Raw genomic sequence first — 21,099 nt, 5'->3', positions numbered from 1 at the left:
AATATCAAGATAAAAAGGATAGGTACTTGTTTCAAGCACACGAGTCATTGATTGAGATGACACAAAGTATGATAGTTTCCTTTATGTATATGCACACACACACATTTATATATTTATATATTGCGCGTGTTCTTGCTATCATTTTATCATAGAAATTAAACATGTGCTGGACTAGATTTATTAATGAATTACACATACAAAATTAAAAAAGAACACATGCATTCCCTATAACCTCTTGCAATTAATAACCTGAAGGGAGCGGCAACCAGATTGGATAAAATTGAGAGATTAAATATAAAGAATAGGCCAGTAAGCAAATAAAGAGATAGAACTTCAAGTGGCTTGTATGGTTGTACCTAGTGGAAAACAACCCAGCATCGTTATTTTAAGGAGAGCTATATTTACAATTTGGTAGCTCAAGGATAGAAACCCAGTTCTTGTTAGATACAGGATTTAGGCATACTTGGTGGCAGCGTCACCGGTGTTCATACGTCATATACGGAAGAATGTACATGCATTGTCTTTATGCTGGTGCCTAGGCAGGCAGGCAGGCGGCGGCGGCAGCTAGGACAAACAGCCCTAGAGAAGACGGAGATGTAAGCATGGCCACAAAGGAAGCATGGTTTGGATCGGACTTGCCTCCTAAATGCTACATTTGCCGAGAGAGAGAGAGAGAGAGAGGTCATAGATCATCAACTAAAGATGGCTCTTAAGAGTTCAACCTTTTGGTGCCACCTGAAATCACAGCAGTGCGCATTTCAGTTTTCAATGATTGAGAATTTTGGGATTTAACAATATCCCTATTACATCTCCAAGTCAAATGGAAGCTTCCAAGTTCATCAACCTACTGAAAATCTGGAATGCATGCAGTAACAGATGCACAGTGCCAAGGTAAGAATGATCCATGCTCAAGCTAACATGTTAAAGGACTGGAGGATAAATAGGCAACATGTTGACTCTACCCATTCAATTATTTATACTTCTAGACGTTTACAATTAGAAAGAATAATAGAACATATATCAAACCCGATCATGGTTACCCTATGTTATAAGAGCATGACATAAAATATGAATTCAAACTGCTTGGATGGGACTAGCCTTGCCATTACTTAAATTTGATCCACTGGCTGGAGCACTTGCATGAAATGCGGACTGCCTTGGTGCCTCCCCAATTAGTTTCAGGGAGAGCGGTGAAGGCTCCCTGTGGCGTCTCTCAATCTCTCCTAGACTGAGATGAGACATGCCAACCAGTTCGTCCACATTGAAAGGCTCCTTGAGAATGCTTGGAACTGGCTTTAGGACCTCGTGACGTGATGTTGCAGCGCCCTTACCTTCTTCAAAGGGTGTGGTATTTGGAGCCCAATATGGATAAGGAACGGGCATGTAAGCTGGGAAAAATCCAGGAACTGCTGTGAATTCATTCGACCCTGAGACTATTGGGACAAATTCACTTGAACTAGGAACAGCTGGTTTGAATTCACTAAACCCCATCACAGTTTTATCACGTTCCTTGACTGGTTCTTGAGATTCAGTATCCATGGGTTCAAATTCTGGCTTGAGAGAGAGATTCAATGAGGGTAGTGCATCTACATTATCAGCATCTCCTGCCTGAGAAGATGGCAACTCTTGTTCTTCTGGAACTGGCTGTGGATCTGTTGCCTGGGAAAAATATAACAAAGTAATTTCAGTTTTAAGGCATCAATGATATTACAAATGAATTCATCTAGCCCCAGCATTAACTGGCGGGACACTACAGGGCACAGCTAAGCAGAACAAGTACCTTTCAACAGAATACGCAAAAACAGTTCAAGGGAACAGCAATAAGGACAAGAAAAGAAAATTTGATTAAAAATTCTGCTGAATCACATTCATACCACACCATGCAGTGCATCTCACCGCTTTCAGTGAAAGGGAACCACTTCACACATCTATTTCATATTTCTATTGACTTTGGGCATTACAACGTAATTAATCTTCTGTATGCATGTAGCATGAAAAGATATGGGAAACCCCCACCCCCACTCCCCCGAAGAGCCAGCACATTTAAACCAAATACCACTGGCATGCAAATATAAGTCTTTCCACATAGATACAGGTGTGATTATAAAGATGAGAAATGAAGATAAAGGAAGTATGACAGACCATTTCTGGAACCATATCAAAAAGGCTGGACCGTCTCTTTCTCCGAGTGGCATTGCTCTGGCGGATGAAAAATTTCTGAGCATGGCTTGCTACCTGAGTGGGAGTCCTAGATACCACAAAGTTCCGTGCTATTCCACGCCAATCTCCTTTTCCCAACTTCTGTAGACCAATTAAGAACAGCCGATGCTCCTCTTCAGTCCACGGGACACCTAAAAAACAAATACAAAACACATAAGCCAGCTGCTCCAGTAAATAGTAAACTAATAATATGATAACTTTGGCCATCTCAGCCTGTAGATAATTCTCTAAAATTACTGTTGAAAAATCATCCCTTCACTATAATACTCGGAGAAGTAGCACATTATATTATCTAACATGACACAAAAAGTCAATTTTACAAAACCACCAGACACACACAGCTCTAGTCATCCAAGAAGTGACATATAGCCAAGAGATAAATTTGACTCAGTAGGTGAACTACGCCTTAGTTTTTTTTCTTTTCAGGAATTGCAGCTGTTACTTTTATTGAAAATAGAAGCTGAGGGAAAGTGAAGTATTATGATCTTCAGAATGGCCAAATTTAGTGGGGCAATGACTGAGTAATGGCAGTGCTACCACCAATATCAAAGCTCAAAAGTCAGATGGTCAACAAAAAAATAAAGCGCGTTTTTTTTTTTTCTCTTTTCATAGACTACAATCGACATCCTACCATTAGTAGATGATTTATAACAGGGCACTATTCCCAATCATCATGAAGTTAAATACTAGCTGTCTAAGCCAAGTACTCTTCACCTCTTGATTCAATACTACCATCACTTACCTAAAGTTCCAAATCAAAGAGCACAAGGATCTTTGAAGACCAAAATAAATTATTTGGATAGAAAAGATATTGCTCCAGCGGGAGAAAAAGGACAGAAAGATAAGATTAACTGTAATTTCACGATTATCATGATAACTTGGCTCTTTAGCACAATGTCTTGCAGTTGCAATTCATCTATCCCTTTGTTTATTGCAAAATACTTGGTAAATTTAAAAAACGTTAAGATCACCCTTTTCAACAGTTGAAGGTGCAAATCCTTTACACATCCTTAACATTGTTCCAATTTTCAAGAAAGCAGCAACCTCAACTTGTCCATTATAATTTGACAGTCACAACATTCACAACACATGCCTATTACTAGAATTGTATTTTTAAAGTCACATTACCAAAAAGATGAGTAATGAGTTCATCTACAATTTCTGATTAACTTTTAACTTTGTAACACATCTTCCAAACTGTTTTAGAAAACAAAGAATGAAAAGTCTTCCAAAGAAAATAGAACCACTAATAAAGAAATTTACAGCAAAACCCAAAGCTAGAAAATTAGTTTTTACCTAGAGAATTTCAGGACAAACTCCAGACATGAGGAAAGGAAAATAAATATATAACTGGTGGTCTTCTTGTGATGAAAGACAGTGATAAAATTTGCACTCATTGTAAGCACAGGTCATATAAATCTCAAATGATGCAATTGTCTCATATTCTCAAAGCATATAAATGAAGCAAACAGTCTAAGTTTCAAAGAGAAGCAAATAATGAATCAATTGATCATGTGGTCCCCGAAAGAATCTCTCTGGGATTTCACGACAACTAAACCAAATGCACAAAGACAACTAGTTGTCCGTCTTGCACAATAAACCTGAAAAGTTAATCTAAAAGTTCAAGTTTTTAAAAAGCTCCAAGATCAATAAAAGAGAGAAAAATAAATGGACAAAACAATACGAATGATTTCTAAAAAAAATTACAAGTACACTACTTGGTAGAGAAATAAATAAACATAACCAATCTCTCTTTAATCAGTGATTCAAACACACACACCCTCCCGGCCCCAGATTGCGATCTCCTCAAGTTCCCCTATCTCGGCCTACCTAATATATATCCCACTTTGATTCCAGGCTTCTCGGAGACAGCTCATTAACCAAGCAACTAAACATAATTGACACTCAAAAACCCACAAATTAGTTCAAGACTCCTAACTAGCCGACCAACTAAACTTAATAGCACACAGAAACCAAGAAAAATCAAAATTATTCTTCCAAAAACGAGGGGGCGAAACGGAAAAAATACAATGATTGATATTATAAGAAATTACATGATCATCAGTATCAAATCGCTAACGTTCTCCCGCAACCGTATCTACGAAGCATCATCAAAATCAGATAAATTTTAAAAAACAAAACAAAACAAAATAAAAACGACATTCCTAAACACAGATATATATATTTGTGTGTGTGTGTGTGTGTGTTTAGAACAAATTTCACTCAAGCCAGTGAAACAAAAAACAGAAAGAAGAAAGAAACCTTTTTTCCTGTCTCCGCGTCGACTGGTAGAGCAGCTAGCATGGGTAGCGGGGTCATCGGACAAATAGCCGTCATCATGGATGCGATCAGATACAGGAGAGTCAGGATTAGGTGACGCGGCGGCTGATGAAGAGGAATGGTAGTGCGCCGACAAGTTTCCCATGCTAGCACTCTTTTTAATAATTGACCCATCGGTGAGCCTGACGCCAAAGAGCTTGACTCCAGATAACGGAGCAGAAGACGAAGACGCAAGAGAGGAACGCGTGGGACAGGTTCGAGAGTTGTGGCCGTTGTTGCTGCAATGCGAACACCGCCGAGTCATGGTGAGTGTCTCGGCGGAATCAACACCTAATAAAACCGAGTTGGATAAAATTGAATGGATAGTTCAATCTCTCTTCGTTTGGATGTGTGTGAGGGAGAGGGTGTTTCGGAAATTGTAGGAGGGGATTTAATCAAAGGAAAGAGGGGGATCGTTCGTTGACGCAACCAGTGAATTGACATTGTTGTCCTTATGACTTATTAATGTTTTTTTTCCCTTAATTAGAAATATTTAGATACATTGAAAATGGTTGATAGGGTTTTATTATGGATTTTTTTTTATTTGATGATAATCTTTTAATTAGTTTGCTGGTAGATTTAAAATAATTTTGTTCTGACTATTTTAATAGTGTATATTCAAAATAATTTAATAAATTCTTTGAAAATTCATTTTAATATTTTAAAAAATAAAACATAAAACCAGTAAATCTCTTAAACTTTCTTATTAATTATTATCATAATTTAAAAACTTGATTTGAGAGTCAACTTGTGGCATGAATTGAGAGGGTCCACTCAGGCTGACCTGGCTCTATGCAAAGATAAAAATTATTATTATCATAGTTTTAAAACTCAGATTGGAGGTAGGCTAGAGCAAAGTCCAGGCTATAGGTCGAGAGGGTCAACACAAGTTGAGTCGAGTCAATGTATGAATAAAAATAGTTATTATCATAGTTTTAAAACTCGATTCAAGAGTTGATTTGAGATAAAGCTCAAGTCACAGGTCAGGAAAATCAACCTAACTAACCAATAATAATAATAATAATTAAAACAATCTTGTTTTAACCAAAAAGTTTTTTTAAAAGAGTCAACAAGTTTTTTACTCATGTTTTATATTGGATTAACCTGAGTTTTTGACCGGGTTAGATCAAGTCAATTATTCCTCTATTTTTTCTTAAATTAGGGTCAATCCAGGCCCTATATGAACTAACTAATCAAGTCATTTCTACTTTCATAACTAAAGTTATTATATTATTATTTATCTCAACACTTAATAAATTAAAGTAAAAAATAACAATATCTAATTATTTTTAAAAATATATAAGCTTGATAAAAATACATAGTAAAAATAAAATAATTTTTTATATTTTATTTTGTATTATCTACCTTAACTAAATATAATACAGAGACAATTATTATTTTTATATTATTATTAAATGCAATTTTTTTATTTTTTTTTCTATCTTATCTTCTTTATTTTTATCTCTTCTATCCTGTAATAGTAATTTAAAGTTACCTTAAAAATAGCATCCGCTCAAAGTCTCTTGTAGTTAGTTGAAATGTGCCAGCGACGGAATATACAGGATTAGTAGTTTTTTTTATTGAATACGCCCCTTAAAAAAAATACCCTTAACCTCTACTCTATTTTTTTATTAATATAATGTTACTAGTTTATATAAATAAAAAACTTATTCAAATCTCAATGATTTTTTTTAATATTATTAGTAAACTAAAAAAATATAGTTGTTCTGTAATTTTTTATAATTTTCATTTCAAAATAAAGCTAATATTATGCATTCAATAAAATAAATTGAGAAATATATATATATATATATATATATATGCATGCTAACAAATTTGTTGATTTAAATCAAAGATTAAGTTATGAAACTAAAATAAAAATGTATATTAAAATATTTATTCTCATATTTCAATTGTTTTATCTAATTATATAAAAATAGTTTTTTTTTAAATGAAAGCCATTTTAAATAATCACAACATTTATTTATCAAACATAATTTTTTTTTCAATATCTCTCTTGTTTAAACTGAAAATATTTAAACAAGTTAAAAAAATATATGAAAATATTATATCCATATGTGTAATTGAAAGTTAAAAAAACTTGTTAACGCTGTTACAATTATCTTTAAAATATATTTAAAAATCTTAAAAACAAGAAAAATATTTGAATCAAATTCATAATAATTAAAAAAATATTAAAATTTATTATATTATATGAAAACCATGTTAAAATTAAAAAAAAATACATGAATTAATATGATAATTTTACTTTTTTGAGTAAAAAAAAAAGGATAAAAGGATGACATCAGCTCAATACACATTATTGATCCTCATAAATTGTAATCACATCAAGCATGGAACAAGGTTGGCATGAAACACTCCTTCGTTGTAAAGTTTGGTTTATTTTTGCATTTCGATAGTAATTTTTAAAACAAATTACTTTTCTATTTTTAATTATTTTTATTTTTTAAAATATTATTTTAATATATTTTAATTATCACAAGATGACATGCCCGCGTACGGCCATGGGCTTATAAAACAAATACACTTGATAGTGTTATAATTGTGTATAAACGCTAGATAAGTAATAAAAACTAAAGTTATGATGAAGTAAATATTTCGTGATGGAAAAAAAGAATTTAGATTGTTTGTTAATAAAAAATAAAAAAAATTACAAAGTTAAATTTTCTACAAACTTAATATTAAAAAAAAGCAACAAAGATAATTTTGGAAGGAAAAAAAACCTATCAGAAAAAACATTATAGCAATTGATAATGTTTTATGAGAAAAACTACAACGTTTTCCCCATATGATTTAGTTTTATTATAATTATAATTTTTAATCAACTCAATATTAAAAAAAATCGATAAAAATAATTTTAAAAAAATCATAAAAAATTATATGAAAAAACATTGCAATAATTCTTTAAAAAACAATTACAAAACTAAATTTTTAATCAGCTCGATATTAAAAAAAATCAATAGAGATAATTTTAAAAAATAACAACAAAACACTAAAAAAAGAAAAAAATTCATGTTAAAAACAATATAGCAATTTATAGTGTTTTATGATGAAAGCTACAATGCTTCCCCCACATAATTTTATTTGTAATAACTTGTAATTATAATTCTCAAACAGCTCGATATTAAAAAAATAAAATTGAAAAAAATAATTTTAAAAAAATTATAAAAAAAAGCTACATGAAAAGATACTGTAACAATCTACAATGTTTCTACAATGTTTTATGAGAAAAGTTACAATACTTTCCTCACATAATTAAACTTTATTACAAAGTTAAATTTTAAACAACTTAATATTAAAAAAATAGAATTAACAAAAATAATTTTGAAATAAAATATTATAAAAAATAAAAACATAAAAAAAATTAAAAAAACCGTATGAGAAAAAACTGTATTAATCTATAGTCTTATAAGAAAAAACTTATGGAAAAAAATAAAAAAATAAAATTGAAGAATTATGTAAAAAAATACCTTTAAAAAAAATTATAAAATTAAATTTTTAATTGACTCAATATTTAAAAAATAAAATCAATAAAACTAATTTAAAAAAAATAAATGAAAAGAAAAAAGAAAAGAAAACATATGAAAGTTGAAAAAACAAAAGAAAAGTAATTTAGAAACAGTAAAAATAGGGGGAAAGTTCGAAAAAAAATGAAAAAAAAATTGCACTGTGGATTACAACAGTAATCCACAGTGCATCTAGTCATTTAGGCGGGGAAAACAGTGATTTCCCACGCCCTATAGTCATATGTACAATAATAATAAAAATAATGTATTATAAACCTCCACTTCTTTCCTCGGATACTGTCAGGATAGGGGAGGGACTTCCGAGCAAGTGCATTGGTTGGATCCCAGAGATATTCGGTCTAAACGCAATCCAATGAACACTTTAGAGTTTTTCATTTTCAAGTAATTTTTTTTTTCAAGTCTTCAACAACTTTTTCATGCTGTATCTGACTGCATTCATCCAACTACCAGCACCTACTGTTGCTTCTTACCTACCAAATGCCTAACACAGTTACAACACTGGGAAGAGCAAGAAGTCCCCAAAAAAATTAACAAAAGAACAAACAACAAATGGAAGCCCAGCTGATTATTGTATTGAAAATGGACTTTTCTTTTCCTGAGCCTAGGACTGATTTGAAGCTCACATCACTTCACCGGTAGCTTCGATAAGCAGGGCTGTACATACAGCTCTCAGCATGCTTCACCAGATCCCTTGGCGGAGGAACGCGCGTAGCCAAACCTACATAAGGCGATATTGAAGTTCGTATACACTTTTGGATCTACTAGAGATCCATATGAGCAGATTGCAGAAGAATGAAACGTAACCAACAAAAAAAAAAACTCACCAAGCTCGTAAGCTTTAGCAGCTACTTTCGCAGCAATCTCTGCTGAAATCTTTCTGATATTTTTGAATGGAGGGTAGATAAGTCCCTGATCAAAGTTCTCCTGGGTCACCTGAGCAGCCAAAGCTTCCGCTGTACCAGGAAAACCAGTAAAAAGAAGGAATCAGTTATCAATGAAAACCTAAGAATTAATTCTTCCTAATATTCATCTACCTAAACATACTGACATTGAGAACTACAAGAGGAAAATATATTTATTCCAAATTGTATAACAGATACCAAAACAAAAACAAACATTTCTCTTGATTAGTATGAAAATTCCAGGAGGCATAATTGAGAATTTTAGCCACCAACATGAAAAATTGTGGATAGTTCTTCAAGACATTACTACCGAAAAAAAAAAAAGGAACAAAATCCTAAGAGTAAAGAACTATATAACATTAGCTGTAATTAAGTTGCATCCTCATCATTCCTCCCAGAAATTTCCCAACTCAGAATCATGTGATCAAATTTCAATAAGATACTGTGATCAATCCCGGGGAATGAAAAAAACAAATACTTATAAATATCAAAAAGATTTGGGAGTTATGAAGGGTGCTGCATATTGATATAATAGGACCTAGTTATTTCATGTAATGGCAAGACAAAAATTGCATAATGATGGTTACATTTAAATTTTTAGTTCACTCACAGGCAGCCAGCAACATGTCATCATGGACACGGATTGCACCAGACATTATTAGACCCAGACCTAATCCAGGGAAAATGTATGCATTGTTTGCCTGAATGACAGCAAAAAGGTAAAAACCAAAGTCAATTTTCAATTTATCAAATAAATAAAATAAAGAAAACCTAATTCTATGAACTTCCTACCTGGCCAGGCATGAAAGTTTTGCCCTCATATTCAAAAGGAGCAAATGGACTTCCACTAGCAAAAATGGCACGCCCCTGAAAGTAACAAACAGAGATCTATTAGACTCATAATTGTTCAACAGCCAGTCATCTAAATGGACAACAGCACACCAAACAAGAACCATATGAAAAATCTAGCCTCCTTGATAATGTTAATTTCCCATTTATTAAAGTTGGCTGTTCATATTACCTGACTCCATGTATAAGCCTCTTCAGCAGTACATTCAGATTGTGAAGTTGGGTTGGAAAGAGAGAGAATTATAGGTTTCTGCACGTAGTCATATAGAATACGGTTACTTAGAGCACGCTCTCCAACACAAAACTAGATGAGCAGACAGAAATTTACCTCATTGAAGGAGGCCATGGCTTCAATCACTTCTTTAGTAAATGTTTTTCCAACTCCTGATGTTCCAATCAACACTGTTGGCTTGATGTCCTGATGATACAAGGCAATAAAAAAGAAGAGACTGTGACATCTTTGCTTATGAGATGGGTAAAGGGAGCTCAGATGGTGAGGAAGAGGGAGGGAGGGAGAGTCGTACATTAACAGCATCTAGAAGTGTCTTAACAGGTTCATGTTCATGAGCCCAGGGCTTCTTGAAATGTTGGAGTGATTCCCTGCGGGAACTAACAATCAACCCCTGCAAAGGAATTTGTGTGAATATTTAACAGATAGAAATAAAATAAAAGGAACGAGGAAAGAGCATTCAACTCCAAACAGCTAGAAGCCAATAGGTTTGCACTGCTACCTTTGAGTCTACAAGCCAAACCTTCTTGCGAGTCTCTTCCACTGGCATATTTGTCTGCATAAAGAATCAGGTATAATTCATAATTTTCCCAAGTTATTTGACATCCAATGCTTTCAGTAATCATATCCAAGGGGCAAATTGTGAACAAGATAAAAAGGAAGGCGCTCTAGGAGACCTGTTTGGAAATCTCAAGGGCTATGAGTTCTGCAATTCCAGTGCCAGCCTGTAATCAGACAACAACAGAAAATGAAGAGCAAGCAGGGTGAGGATAATGGCAATACAAGTACGATATAAAATAATAGAAGGCAAGCAATTTATCCTTTTCCTTGTTTACTTAGTAAGCTACAAATTTCCCCAGTTATTTTCAAAGTCATTGGCAAACAGAAAGAGGGTCATTCAGTACACCCCAGTATCAACTCACCTCTCCAGCACCAAGAAATAAGAATGTGTGGTCAGCTAAAGTTCCACCAACTACCTTTAGGGCTGCAACAAGCCCTGCAAGGACCACTGATGCTGTGCCCTGAAATAAAGTAATTAGATATTAGAGTCTTGCCAGCCCAACTGCTCAAATTATCACAAATAAATAGAATTACCTGAATATCATCATTGAAAACAAGATGAGTTGTGCTATATTTTGCAAGCAGATCAAAAGCATTGTGGTTTGCAAAGTCTTCAAACTGCAAAGTTTAATAAGCGGATTTCAATAAAACTTAAAATGTATATACAAGCAAAGAAATAAACATAAATGTCTAAGCCTATCATCAACTACCTGAATGAGGACTTTCTCGCCATAAGTCTGCTTGACAGCAGACATGAATTCATGTAGCAGTTCAGCATATTCCTAGAAAAATGAATAGTAATACCACTTCAATACGGCAGAAAATTATGTAAGATCTGTAAATGACCCTCACATGCATAAAGGAAGACTGTCCAAGTCAAGTAAACATATAAAGTACCTGTCCAGTTGCCCTTCTTTGCCTGAGCCCTATGTAGTACTCATCGTTTAACAAATTCTCATTGTTGGTCCCCACATCAATTGTTACAGGCAAACACTGCAATAATTGACCAAATTTGACACTTGCAATTTCACTAAAAGGGAAACTACAACAAAATGCAATATTTGTTGCATTGCATCAATTGTCACATCATCTACAATTTAAGCATAATAACCAATAAAGAAAATTTATTGATACCTACAACACCATCAGGCTATTTTAATAAATGATGGAAACAAATGTGCTATGACAGCATTGTGTAATTAAGACATTCAGGAAAACGCAAATTTTTGTTGGAAAGGCTAGATTAGAATGCCAGACCCAGATGCAATAATAGACATAGCTGGAAAAGGTAACCACATCATGTAAATTTGAGGAGCATGTGACTTCTGGATTCACGTGCATTAAAATGGAAAGAGAACAAGAAAAGCAAAAATAAACTTAAAAAAGAAGAAGTGCTCTGGTGATAGTACTTACAGCCGAAGGACGAACTCCACCAAGTGCTGTATACAAAGCTAGTTTCCCTACCGGAATCCCCATGCCCTATGAACATTAGTCACTGATGAGTCAGCTGCATGCATGTGTAGATATGAAAACAATGTACCGTGAGTATAGAGAGTGCATTCTGATAGAGCTCACCTGACAGCCTAGGTCCCCTAGGCCCAAAATCCGCTCTCCATCAGTGACAACAATGACTTCAATGTTTTTCTCAGGCCAGTTCCTCAAAACCTCATGAATGCAACCCCTGAAAATGATTGTTTTACAAGCTTCATCACAGGTATTCAGAAAGAATTCATTCAAAGCAAGTTACTGAAATTTGATTAAGTAGAAATAGAATCTACAGAACTTACTTTTCTTTCAAACTAATATACAGACCCTGAGGCCGGCCAAAGATGCTCCCATATTTTTGGCAAGCTTCACCGACAGTTGGAGTGTAGACGATAGGGAGCATTTCCTCAACATTGTCAATGAGAAGCTTGTAGAACAATTTTTCATTGCTCTCCTGCAATTAGGGTAGTGCATTTATTTTACTTTGTCCACCAAATCAAAGTAGAGATTGTGATGGGAATTATGTTCCTAATTATCTTCAAAACTAATTACAGTTGCTTGTAGCATCAGTTGCACTACAGAAATGAATGGCATATACTAGCGAAGAAAGTGTGTTTCTTAATCTAGAATATTTTGCAATAACATCAGTTGATTAGAGACAATAAAATAACACAATGAAACCTCTGAATGTTGAATCATGATCCCAAATATAAAATCTAAAGCCCAGGAACCAGAGGGAACTGTGTGGCTACCTGAAGATCCATCATAGCCATGTACTTCTGTAATGGAACTTGATATTGGCGAATAATATGCATCAGTTTCTTCACCTGGCAAGTAGAGTGGCGAAAAGGTTAATTGCATTTCGTATAAGACAAAACCCAACATAAAAAGCTAAAAGAATTGGTGGAAAGGCAACTGAGTGAAAAAAAAAATAACCTGAAGTTCCTGAGAAACGACTGTTGGGGGAAGAAGGCCACGCAAGTAGTGCGCGGCTCTCTCTTTATCAGTGAAGGCAAGTCCTTTGTTGTGGTGTGGATCTCGCAACAAAGAATACCCACTGTAGAAAAAAAACAAAGAAAAATAAAGTCAGAAAAAGGAAACAACACGTCTTTCTCAATAGGTTATGGAAATCCTAGTGGGATTAGATATTCCGCATCTACTAGAGAAACGCAAACCAGCAAAAGAATTACAATGTTCAACGCATTATTACGAAAATAAAACCATAAATAAGTAAAAAGAGTCCAACTACACCGAGAGTTGGCAAGAAAAAAAAGACGGTGACCAAGTTTGTTACACCCCTCGTGGTCCATAGGACATCATCATCTATTTACTTGCATAGGATCTCATTTAAAAAAAAAAAAAAAAACAAAGACCCATAAAAGGAATCCCACACAACCACTTCTTCTGCACATGACAGAACAACATCTTTTTGATTAAGTGACCGGAACATGTCTAAACGATCCCTCTGCAAATTATGCCAATAGCTGCAATTTAGTCCTTTTATTTTTAAGGATAGCATTTGACTTCACTAAAACAGCATTTAAAGCTAACAACATCGGTATCCCCAAGATTTAGAAGGAAAAAAAAAAAGTTCAAATATTACAGGAAAAATAAAATCAGTAATTATTTAATTAATGCCAGAAGTAAGTATATTAAATTACCTGGCAACAGAGACAAACCAGGGGGTGACAACCTGCTCCTCGGTGGCAGCATCCTCACCGTAAACGTCATGGGGCCCACCAGGAGCAACGGTGGATTTGGAGTCGGCGTCAATCACAGAAGACGAGGCGGCTCCATCTCTCACGTCCTTGCGCGTGGCCTCCGTCAAAACGCTCCCGTTTCGATCCCTGTTGGAATTGACGGCCACTACCCTCAGTGAAGAAGGAACTGAAGGGACGGATCCTCTCTGCCCCCCTGTGAAAGGGCTAGACGAGCTCGAAATGCCCGCGTTACTCTGTTTCACATCCAAAAAAAAAAAAGTAAAAATCTTTTTTCCAGAATAACAGTAGTAATTATCTCCTCTAAATAAATAAATAAATAACAATTATTAAACAATAAAATAAAGCCAAAACATGGAAATCTACCATCTAAATCCCATCACTAAATGTTCTTGCCAAAAAATAAAGATAAAACCCAAAAAAAAAGAGATTAACAGAAAGAATAAAACAAAGAAGATCAAGATATCTGGTGATTTAAAAGGTGAAATGCAGAGAAAATCTTGATATTTGGAAACTGATTTCTTCATTTCTTGTTTGTCTTCGTGAGAGTGACAAAAATGGCAATTGATTATAAAATAAAAAGAATTAAGAGTTGGGTTTTAATTATTTACCAGAAAGATGCTTCTATTCAAGGACATCATGTTGAAGGGTGAAATGTAGGAAGAAACAGTCTTTCCTTTCTTGCTCTCTAAACAAGAGAAGAAACCAACAGCTCTCTCTCTCTAGAAAGATTTTCAATAAAGAGAAGAAACAAACACAGGGAAGAGAGTCTTCCGAGATATAAATAAAAGGGCAGAGAGAGAGAGCTTCTTTCTCGCGGGAGTGTCTCTCTCTCTCATAACAAGCTACGCCACAGCAGAGAGGAGAGAGAGAACATAGAATTTGCGAGGAAGGGGAGGCTTTAAAACGTGTCTGAACTCTTCACTTTCTCTCTCTCTTTGTAAAATGACATGTATGTAACCGGTTTTGTACTAATATTACAAGACTGTCCTAATGCTGTGTGGGCGGGTCTATTTTTTTCCAGATAGGTTTGGATTTGTGGTTGTGATCTTGAGATTATAAGTGATGCGGACAAGGTGGTGTTTTTAAATCCAAGAAAAGAGGTAGAGGGTGGTTGGCTATGGCTTTTATTATATGCATTGACACGTGACGTTCCTAGCCCCTTGTGTTGATGATGGAGGAGGAGGAGCTTTGACGGTGAAGGGAGAAATGGGCACACCACGTGGAAATTTAATTTCATTTTTTGTTTGTGACTTTGGTTTAACAGATTCATAATGATTTATGTTTTCTATTAATTTTAGTAATTTAAACTGTTAAGTTAATTGAATTTTAAATGGGGTTTAATTTCTACAAAGAATAGGTCAACTCCTCTTATTTATCACATTAAAAAGAAAAAAATTACTGCTAACACTAGTTTTTTAAAATACTCATTTGCCCACCTTTTAAAAATTTTTTAAAAGAATAAGATGAGAATGACGAGAGATATTATGAAAAATTATTAATATTTCTTGGACAATTATAATTTTTTTGGTGATTAGGTTTTCTTAAATGGTTTAGTAAACTATATTTCGACATAATAAAAAAATAAAAACTCCTCATTTCTATGAATATAGACATATTGATGAATAATGTTAAGGGTTTCTTTTACAAAATTCAATATGATCAAGATTGACAAATCAATCAATTTTGGATTATGGTAAAAAAGGGTGAAGTTGATGCAGTAAGGCATGATGAAGGTGTTATATAGAAAGCAACTGGGATGCACGAATGATATAGATTACTAAGAATTGGAAACGAGAGTTGTGACAACTATCAGACTTTGTCTGGATGATGATATGATATATCATGTCATGAATAAGGAATCACTAGTGACAGTTTGGAAAAAACTAGAAAGTCGATATATTTCCTTATCATTGTCAAACAAACTTTATCTTAAACAGAAGTTGTTTAGTTAGATTTAAATCGGCATATCTATGAGTTCAATTAAATCATTAGTGATTTGAAGTTAATTGATGTGAAGTTCAACAACGAAGACGAAGCGTTAATGTTATTGAATTTCCCATATTTTTTTTATGTATGAAAATTTGGTTACAACTCTGATATAGGAGAAAGAAACTCTTAAATTGAAAAAGATCATAAATGCCCTATTATACTTTAATTCGAGAAAGAAAACTAGTGATGAGAATTCACAAGGTGAAGAGATAATGTCAAGGGGTAATCAAGAGTGTATGAGAAACAAGTTCGAAATGAATTGAGAAACAACAAAGCTTGGTTCAAAACCAAGAAGAGGAAGGATATACACTGTTATAAGTGTGAAAAAACAGGGCATATAAAATGAGAATGTCTAGAGAAAAAGAATAGGGATCCAGAGAACAAAAATGGTTTATTAAATTCTGTAAATGTAATAGAAAAAGACTCAGAGAGCGGTAATTGAGACATGCTTTATATTTTATCTAGTTTAAATCATCCTAAAAAATCTTGAATATTGGATTCAACATGTTCTTATCATATGATTCTCGATAAATATTGGTTAGAGAACTAATAGTTAGTCAAATTTGGTTTTGATCTAATGGATAACAATGATCTATGCAAAGTTATTGCAATATAAAATATCAAAATGAAAATGTTTGATGGTGCTATTAGAATTTTGTGTCATGTTAGACATATACTATATTTGAGAACGAAAATGATTTCAGCAAGTACTTTAGATCATAATGGATATAACTTCAGGTATAAAGATAGATTACTAAAGATGAGTAAAAGTGCTATGACAATTATAAAGGGGCAAAGATTGTCAGGAAATATATAGATTGTTAGGTACCATAGTTGTAGGTGAAGCTATAGCAATAGAATTCAAGTCAGATAACAATATTGTGGCATATGTAATTAGGCCATATGTAATCAGGCTATATAAGTGAGTGTGGGATGATAGAGCATTATAAGAAGAATCTATTAAAGGGTAAGTTCTAGATAGCCATACACAAGACATCAAGGATTCTTAACCATGTTAGCATTACGTAAAGGATATATATGTGTGTGTGTGTGTGTGTGTGTGTGTGTGTGTATTTTTATTAATGAGTATTTATGAAAGGTTTAGGTGACTTCATACAATATAAGTTATAAACATTTTCCAAGTTCAAGGTATGTGTCATATCCTACTTCTAGATTATTTCTCAAAATTCATTTTTAAAACATAAATAATAATAATAATAATAATAAAGGCTATAACATGGAGAAAGCAAACCAGAGAATTAAGCAACAATTTTGGAGGAAATTTTAAGATCCAATTATACCCTATTATGCCAAAAAGTGGACAAAAAATACAAATTCAAGGTCAAATTAAATGATTATTGGATAAATTTGTATAAAAATTAAGTCCAATAATATAATTAAAATTTTTAATAGGCCAATTTGATTTAATCATGGATCCAATTGAATTTTAATTATATTTAAGAATTAATTTGGGTCTAATTAAAGAATTTAATTAAATGAAAGGACTTAATTATACTTTAAATGGGTCAAATTAATTTTATTTGGAGTTTAATTGGTGAAAAATTAAGTTTGAGAGCCTAATTTGGACTTAATTAAGAAGATTGAAATTTTAAGAGACCAAACTTTTTTTTTACCAAGTTAATTGATTGAAATTAGGGACTAAATTGTAAGAAAATTGAAATTTTAAAGTCAATTGGGGGTTGAATTAACAAAATTCACATCCAAGGACCAATTTGCAAAAAGTGCCAAATTATAGGGGCTTAATTGATAAAAACCAGGGGTAAAATTGAAGAAATTAAAAGTTTAATAGGTAATTAGGAGTTAAATAGTATAAATCCAAGACCAAGGATCAAATCACAATAGGCATGTAACTTCAAGGTTTCCATTGAAGTTTTTAGAGGCTTAATCACATTAAATCAAAAGTTTAAAGTCAATTAAGGGTACAATTGTATGTCACTGTAAGTTGGAGAACGTAATTGAAGATCAGTAAAAATTCCTAATTCAAACCTAAAATGGCGTCGTTTCATACAAAAAAAAAAGGTCAGACAACGCGTCGTTCAACATTGTTCATTATCTTATTTATTTTTTTTCAAAAAGTTGGTCTAGTTACCTACTTTACAACTGCATTTAATATACCTAACATCCACCAAATTTAACAAAACTTGCACGAAATAAATTATAAGACATCCTTCTACGTCTGGATATGGTCATCATCAACTCACTAGTAAAGAAACGGTTTGGACACTATCCCAAAAAGGCCAATTAAGGCAGCCTGCAGCTGCAGATTTGACAGTGCATCATGATTACTTTGAACCAACAGTTGGGATCCTTTCTAACTAAATCAAGCATTGAAATTTTTACCTGATGTAGACAAGATTGTCCTCTTCTACTGCCTATACATAGAGGTGGATTTCATAGCCTAAGAGAAGAAAAAATCAGGTCTAAAGTCGGCTAAAAAACCATCCACCCTCCCCTGTTTTCCTCTTGTTTTTTTTATCATCTCTCTCTTCTTTCTTTTTTTAGTCATGCTTTCATCCACCACCACTATCACCACTAGTGTGACAACCATTCTCTCTACCACACTTCTTCTTCTCTCCACTGATTGCTTCTCCCTTTTGCTCAACAGCCGTATCAATCTATTAGCACCACCATTTTTGTTTTCTTCCTTCTCTAGCATTGACAACAGCAACATCAGCACCGACCTCCACTACCACAACCGGCTTTACCACCATTATTTCTATCAACTCAGCTCCTCACTAGTGATAGAGCAGCCACTATGACCTTCTCTCTTTACTCCTTCCAGCCTTTCTCTCTCCTCTGCAACTTTTTCTTCTTCCTCCCACAGACAACTATAGCCATCATTACCTCGCCAACGCCTCCTAAGCCACCGACCGAACCCCCTCATCATGTCCGAGACCCCCACGCCAGGCAACTTCCTCCTCCTTGTTTTGCCTCTTTCTTCCTCATCGTAGCAGCTGCATGCAAAATTCATTTAAGCATACAACAATTAATTAATTAGCCTCTCATTTGGGCTGGACCAGTTATGGCCCAACCCAAGTGACTGAGTCTAGCTTGACCCCTAATTTTTTTGAAAAAAATAAAAACATCCAAAATTTTTCAATAATCATTTAAAAAAAACTATGATTTTATCAAATATTTTTCGATCCATTTTGTATAATATTAGGTTGTATATTTACACTATAAAATACAAATTCGGTATTAAATACTCAATTTTTTCTTAAATATTTCAAAACAAATTCAAAATATTTTCAAAAAAATCTCAAAATATTTTAAATTAATTTCTCTTTTCTGAAGAAACAAAAAAAAATTGTTTTTATACAAATGATCAAATCCTAAAATTTTTCCAAGCATATCTTTATAAAAACAAAAATTGCATCTTTTTTAGGTTTTAAAATGTAAAATGAATATCATAACCACTTTACAATTATCCATTAGGATTTTGCTAAAATATCAAAAACCTTTTTTCAATCTTTTTTCCTAGGGTCCAGATATAGACTTTAATATTTGTTAAGTGTAAAATTACACGATAAAGTCCACCTTTAGGTATTAAAGTACAAGGTGTAAATAAATATCATGTTAAAATTCAGACTTTAGAATGGTTAGGATTTAACCCAATAAGGTAGAAACTTTTTCATAAAGAGAGATATACCTTGAATCTTAAAAAAGACCAACAAATAGAAACCCGAATTAAAAAAAAATAATCAAACAACAATATAACTTTCCTTAGGTAGGATGTACTGAGGTGATGCGTCTTCCCCTTGCATAACCAATCCCTTATCCAGATTCTCGCAGACCATAGGTTCTTAATGACTATAATACTAGATGGCGACTCTTAAATATTAATAATAATTGACTCTTATATAGGAGGCACGACAAGAGCCTCCACTGTCGCTAGATGACGTCGCTCGCTCGCACCTCATGACAGTATGGAAAACATAAGTAGAAAACCAGACAAGGAATAATATCGAATACCTCATATTAGACAATGGTATCGAGTACATAAATTTAAAGTTCATAGAGTTTTATGAGCAACATGGGATCAAGAGATACTTCATAACGTGTAAGACACCACAACAGAATAGTATGGTGGAAAGGATGAATAAAAAAAATAGCTGGAAAAGCAATGTGTCTCGGGCTAAATATAGGGCTTGTTAAGAACTTTTAGGCAGAAGTAGTGAATATGACATGTTTATTGATCAATAGATCATCTACGACAAAACTAGATGGAGAAGTAGAGAAAAGGTATAGATATACAATCTAGTAAACTACTCTTGTTTGAGAATGTTTGGATGTTCAGCCTATATGATTGTTTTCAGTAATAAGAGGTCAAAGCTTAATGTAAAGTCTAGACAATATATTTTTCTAGGGAGTTGGAAAGGGGTGTATGGTTTCAAGCTCTGGAACTAAAGGAAAAAAAGGTGGTAATCACAGCGATGTGATTTTTTCTTATGAAAAAATCATGTTACAAGAAAATAAACAATGTTAGAAAATTACAATAATAATGACCATAAGGAACAAGTAAAGCTAGATACTCATATAAAGAAAAAAAACCATTGAAAATTTAGAGAATTCTGGTTTAAAAGATCAACAACATGATAATATAGCTTCTAGTAGTCTCAAACACACTATCAAACTACCCATTAAGTATGGTTTTGAAGATTTAGTCTCTTTTACATTTATTACTAGTAATAAAAAATCATACTACTTTTTAGGAGGCATTACATAGTCATGATAAAAGTTAATAAATAGATGTTATAGAAGAAGAAATGAAGTCTCTGCATAAGAACCAGACATGGGAGTTAGCTAAACTTTCAAAGAGAAAGAGGGCGATATGATGCAAATAGGTGTATAAAAAGAATGAAGCAATATCAGAAAAGAAGGGTGAGAAGTTCAAGGTTCATCTAGTAGCAAATGGTTACTAACATAAAAAAAAACATTGACTATGATAAGATATTTTTCCCTGTAGTTAAACATACTTCTACCAGGGTAATGTTAAACTTGGTACCATATTTTAATAAACAATTAGAGCATATGGATGTTAAGATAACTTTTCTCCATGGTGATTTGGAGGAGTAAATTTTCATGGTGTAACCAATAAGGTTTATTTAACTTGGACAATAACACTTGATCTATAAATTAAGAAAATCACTTTATGGATTTAAATAGTCTCTAAGGTAGTGGCACAAGAGATTTGACTCCTACATGATTATGATTGGCTATAAAAGATATAAGTACGATTGTTATTTTTATATAAA

The 21,099-nt window shown here is 33.4% G+C and overlaps 2 protein-coding genes across 4 annotated transcripts; both read right to left on the bottom strand.

Moving 5' to 3' along the window:
* Positions 1 to 162: 162 nt before the first annotated feature.
* LOC105115293 (uncharacterized) lies at positions 163 to 4,915 on the bottom strand. 3 transcript variants are annotated; one of them, XM_011012131.1, is made up of 4 exons: positions 4,483 to 4,915; positions 2,143 to 2,351; positions 1,099 to 1,659; positions 163 to 735 (listed from the first exon to the last, which is right to left on the bottom strand). In XM_011012131.1, exons 1-4 carry the CDS (start codon positions 4,802 to 4,804, stop codon positions 718 to 720), a joined length of 1,110 nt encoding a protein of 369 aa, XP_011010433.1. In that variant the 5' UTR covers positions 4,805 to 4,915; the 3' UTR covers positions 163 to 717. The 3 variants fall into 3 exon arrangements, with proteins under 3 accessions (XP_011010433.1, XP_011010434.1, XP_011010432.1); XM_011012132.1 differs by having other exon boundaries at positions 1,110 to 1,659; XM_011012130.1 differs by lacking the exon at positions 163 to 735 and having other exon boundaries at positions 773 to 1,659; positions 4,483 to 4,914.
* A 3,568-nt stretch (positions 4,916 to 8,483) lies between these two features.
* On the bottom strand, positions 8,484 to 14,708 carry LOC105115292 (NADP-dependent malic enzyme-like). The gene is made up of 20 exons (XM_011012129.1): positions 14,443 to 14,708; positions 13,775 to 14,067; positions 13,050 to 13,170; positions 12,866 to 12,940; positions 12,416 to 12,567; positions 12,204 to 12,309; positions 12,042 to 12,107; positions 11,526 to 11,621; positions 11,339 to 11,410; positions 11,163 to 11,246; positions 10,991 to 11,089; positions 10,745 to 10,792; positions 10,570 to 10,623; positions 10,363 to 10,461; positions 10,167 to 10,256; positions 10,011 to 10,088; positions 9,782 to 9,856; positions 9,600 to 9,690; positions 8,912 to 9,040; positions 8,484 to 8,805 (listed from the first exon to the last, which is right to left on the bottom strand). Exons 1-20 carry the CDS (start codon positions 14,470 to 14,472, stop codon positions 8,717 to 8,719), a joined length of 1,947 nt encoding a protein of 648 aa, XP_011010431.1. The 5' UTR covers positions 14,473 to 14,708; the 3' UTR covers positions 8,484 to 8,716.
* Positions 14,709 to 21,099: the final 6,391 nt, after the last annotated feature.

This window comes from Populus euphratica, unplaced genomic scaffold (assembly GCF_000495115.2).
Source record: "Populus euphratica unplaced genomic scaffold, PopEup_1.0 scaffold667.1, whole genome shotgun sequence".
Lineage (NCBI taxonomy): Eukaryota > Viridiplantae > Streptophyta > Magnoliopsida > Malpighiales > Salicaceae > Populus > Populus euphratica.
The sequence above is the reverse complement of the archived record's forward strand: the minus strand, read 5'-3'. Positions and strand labels throughout refer to the sequence as shown.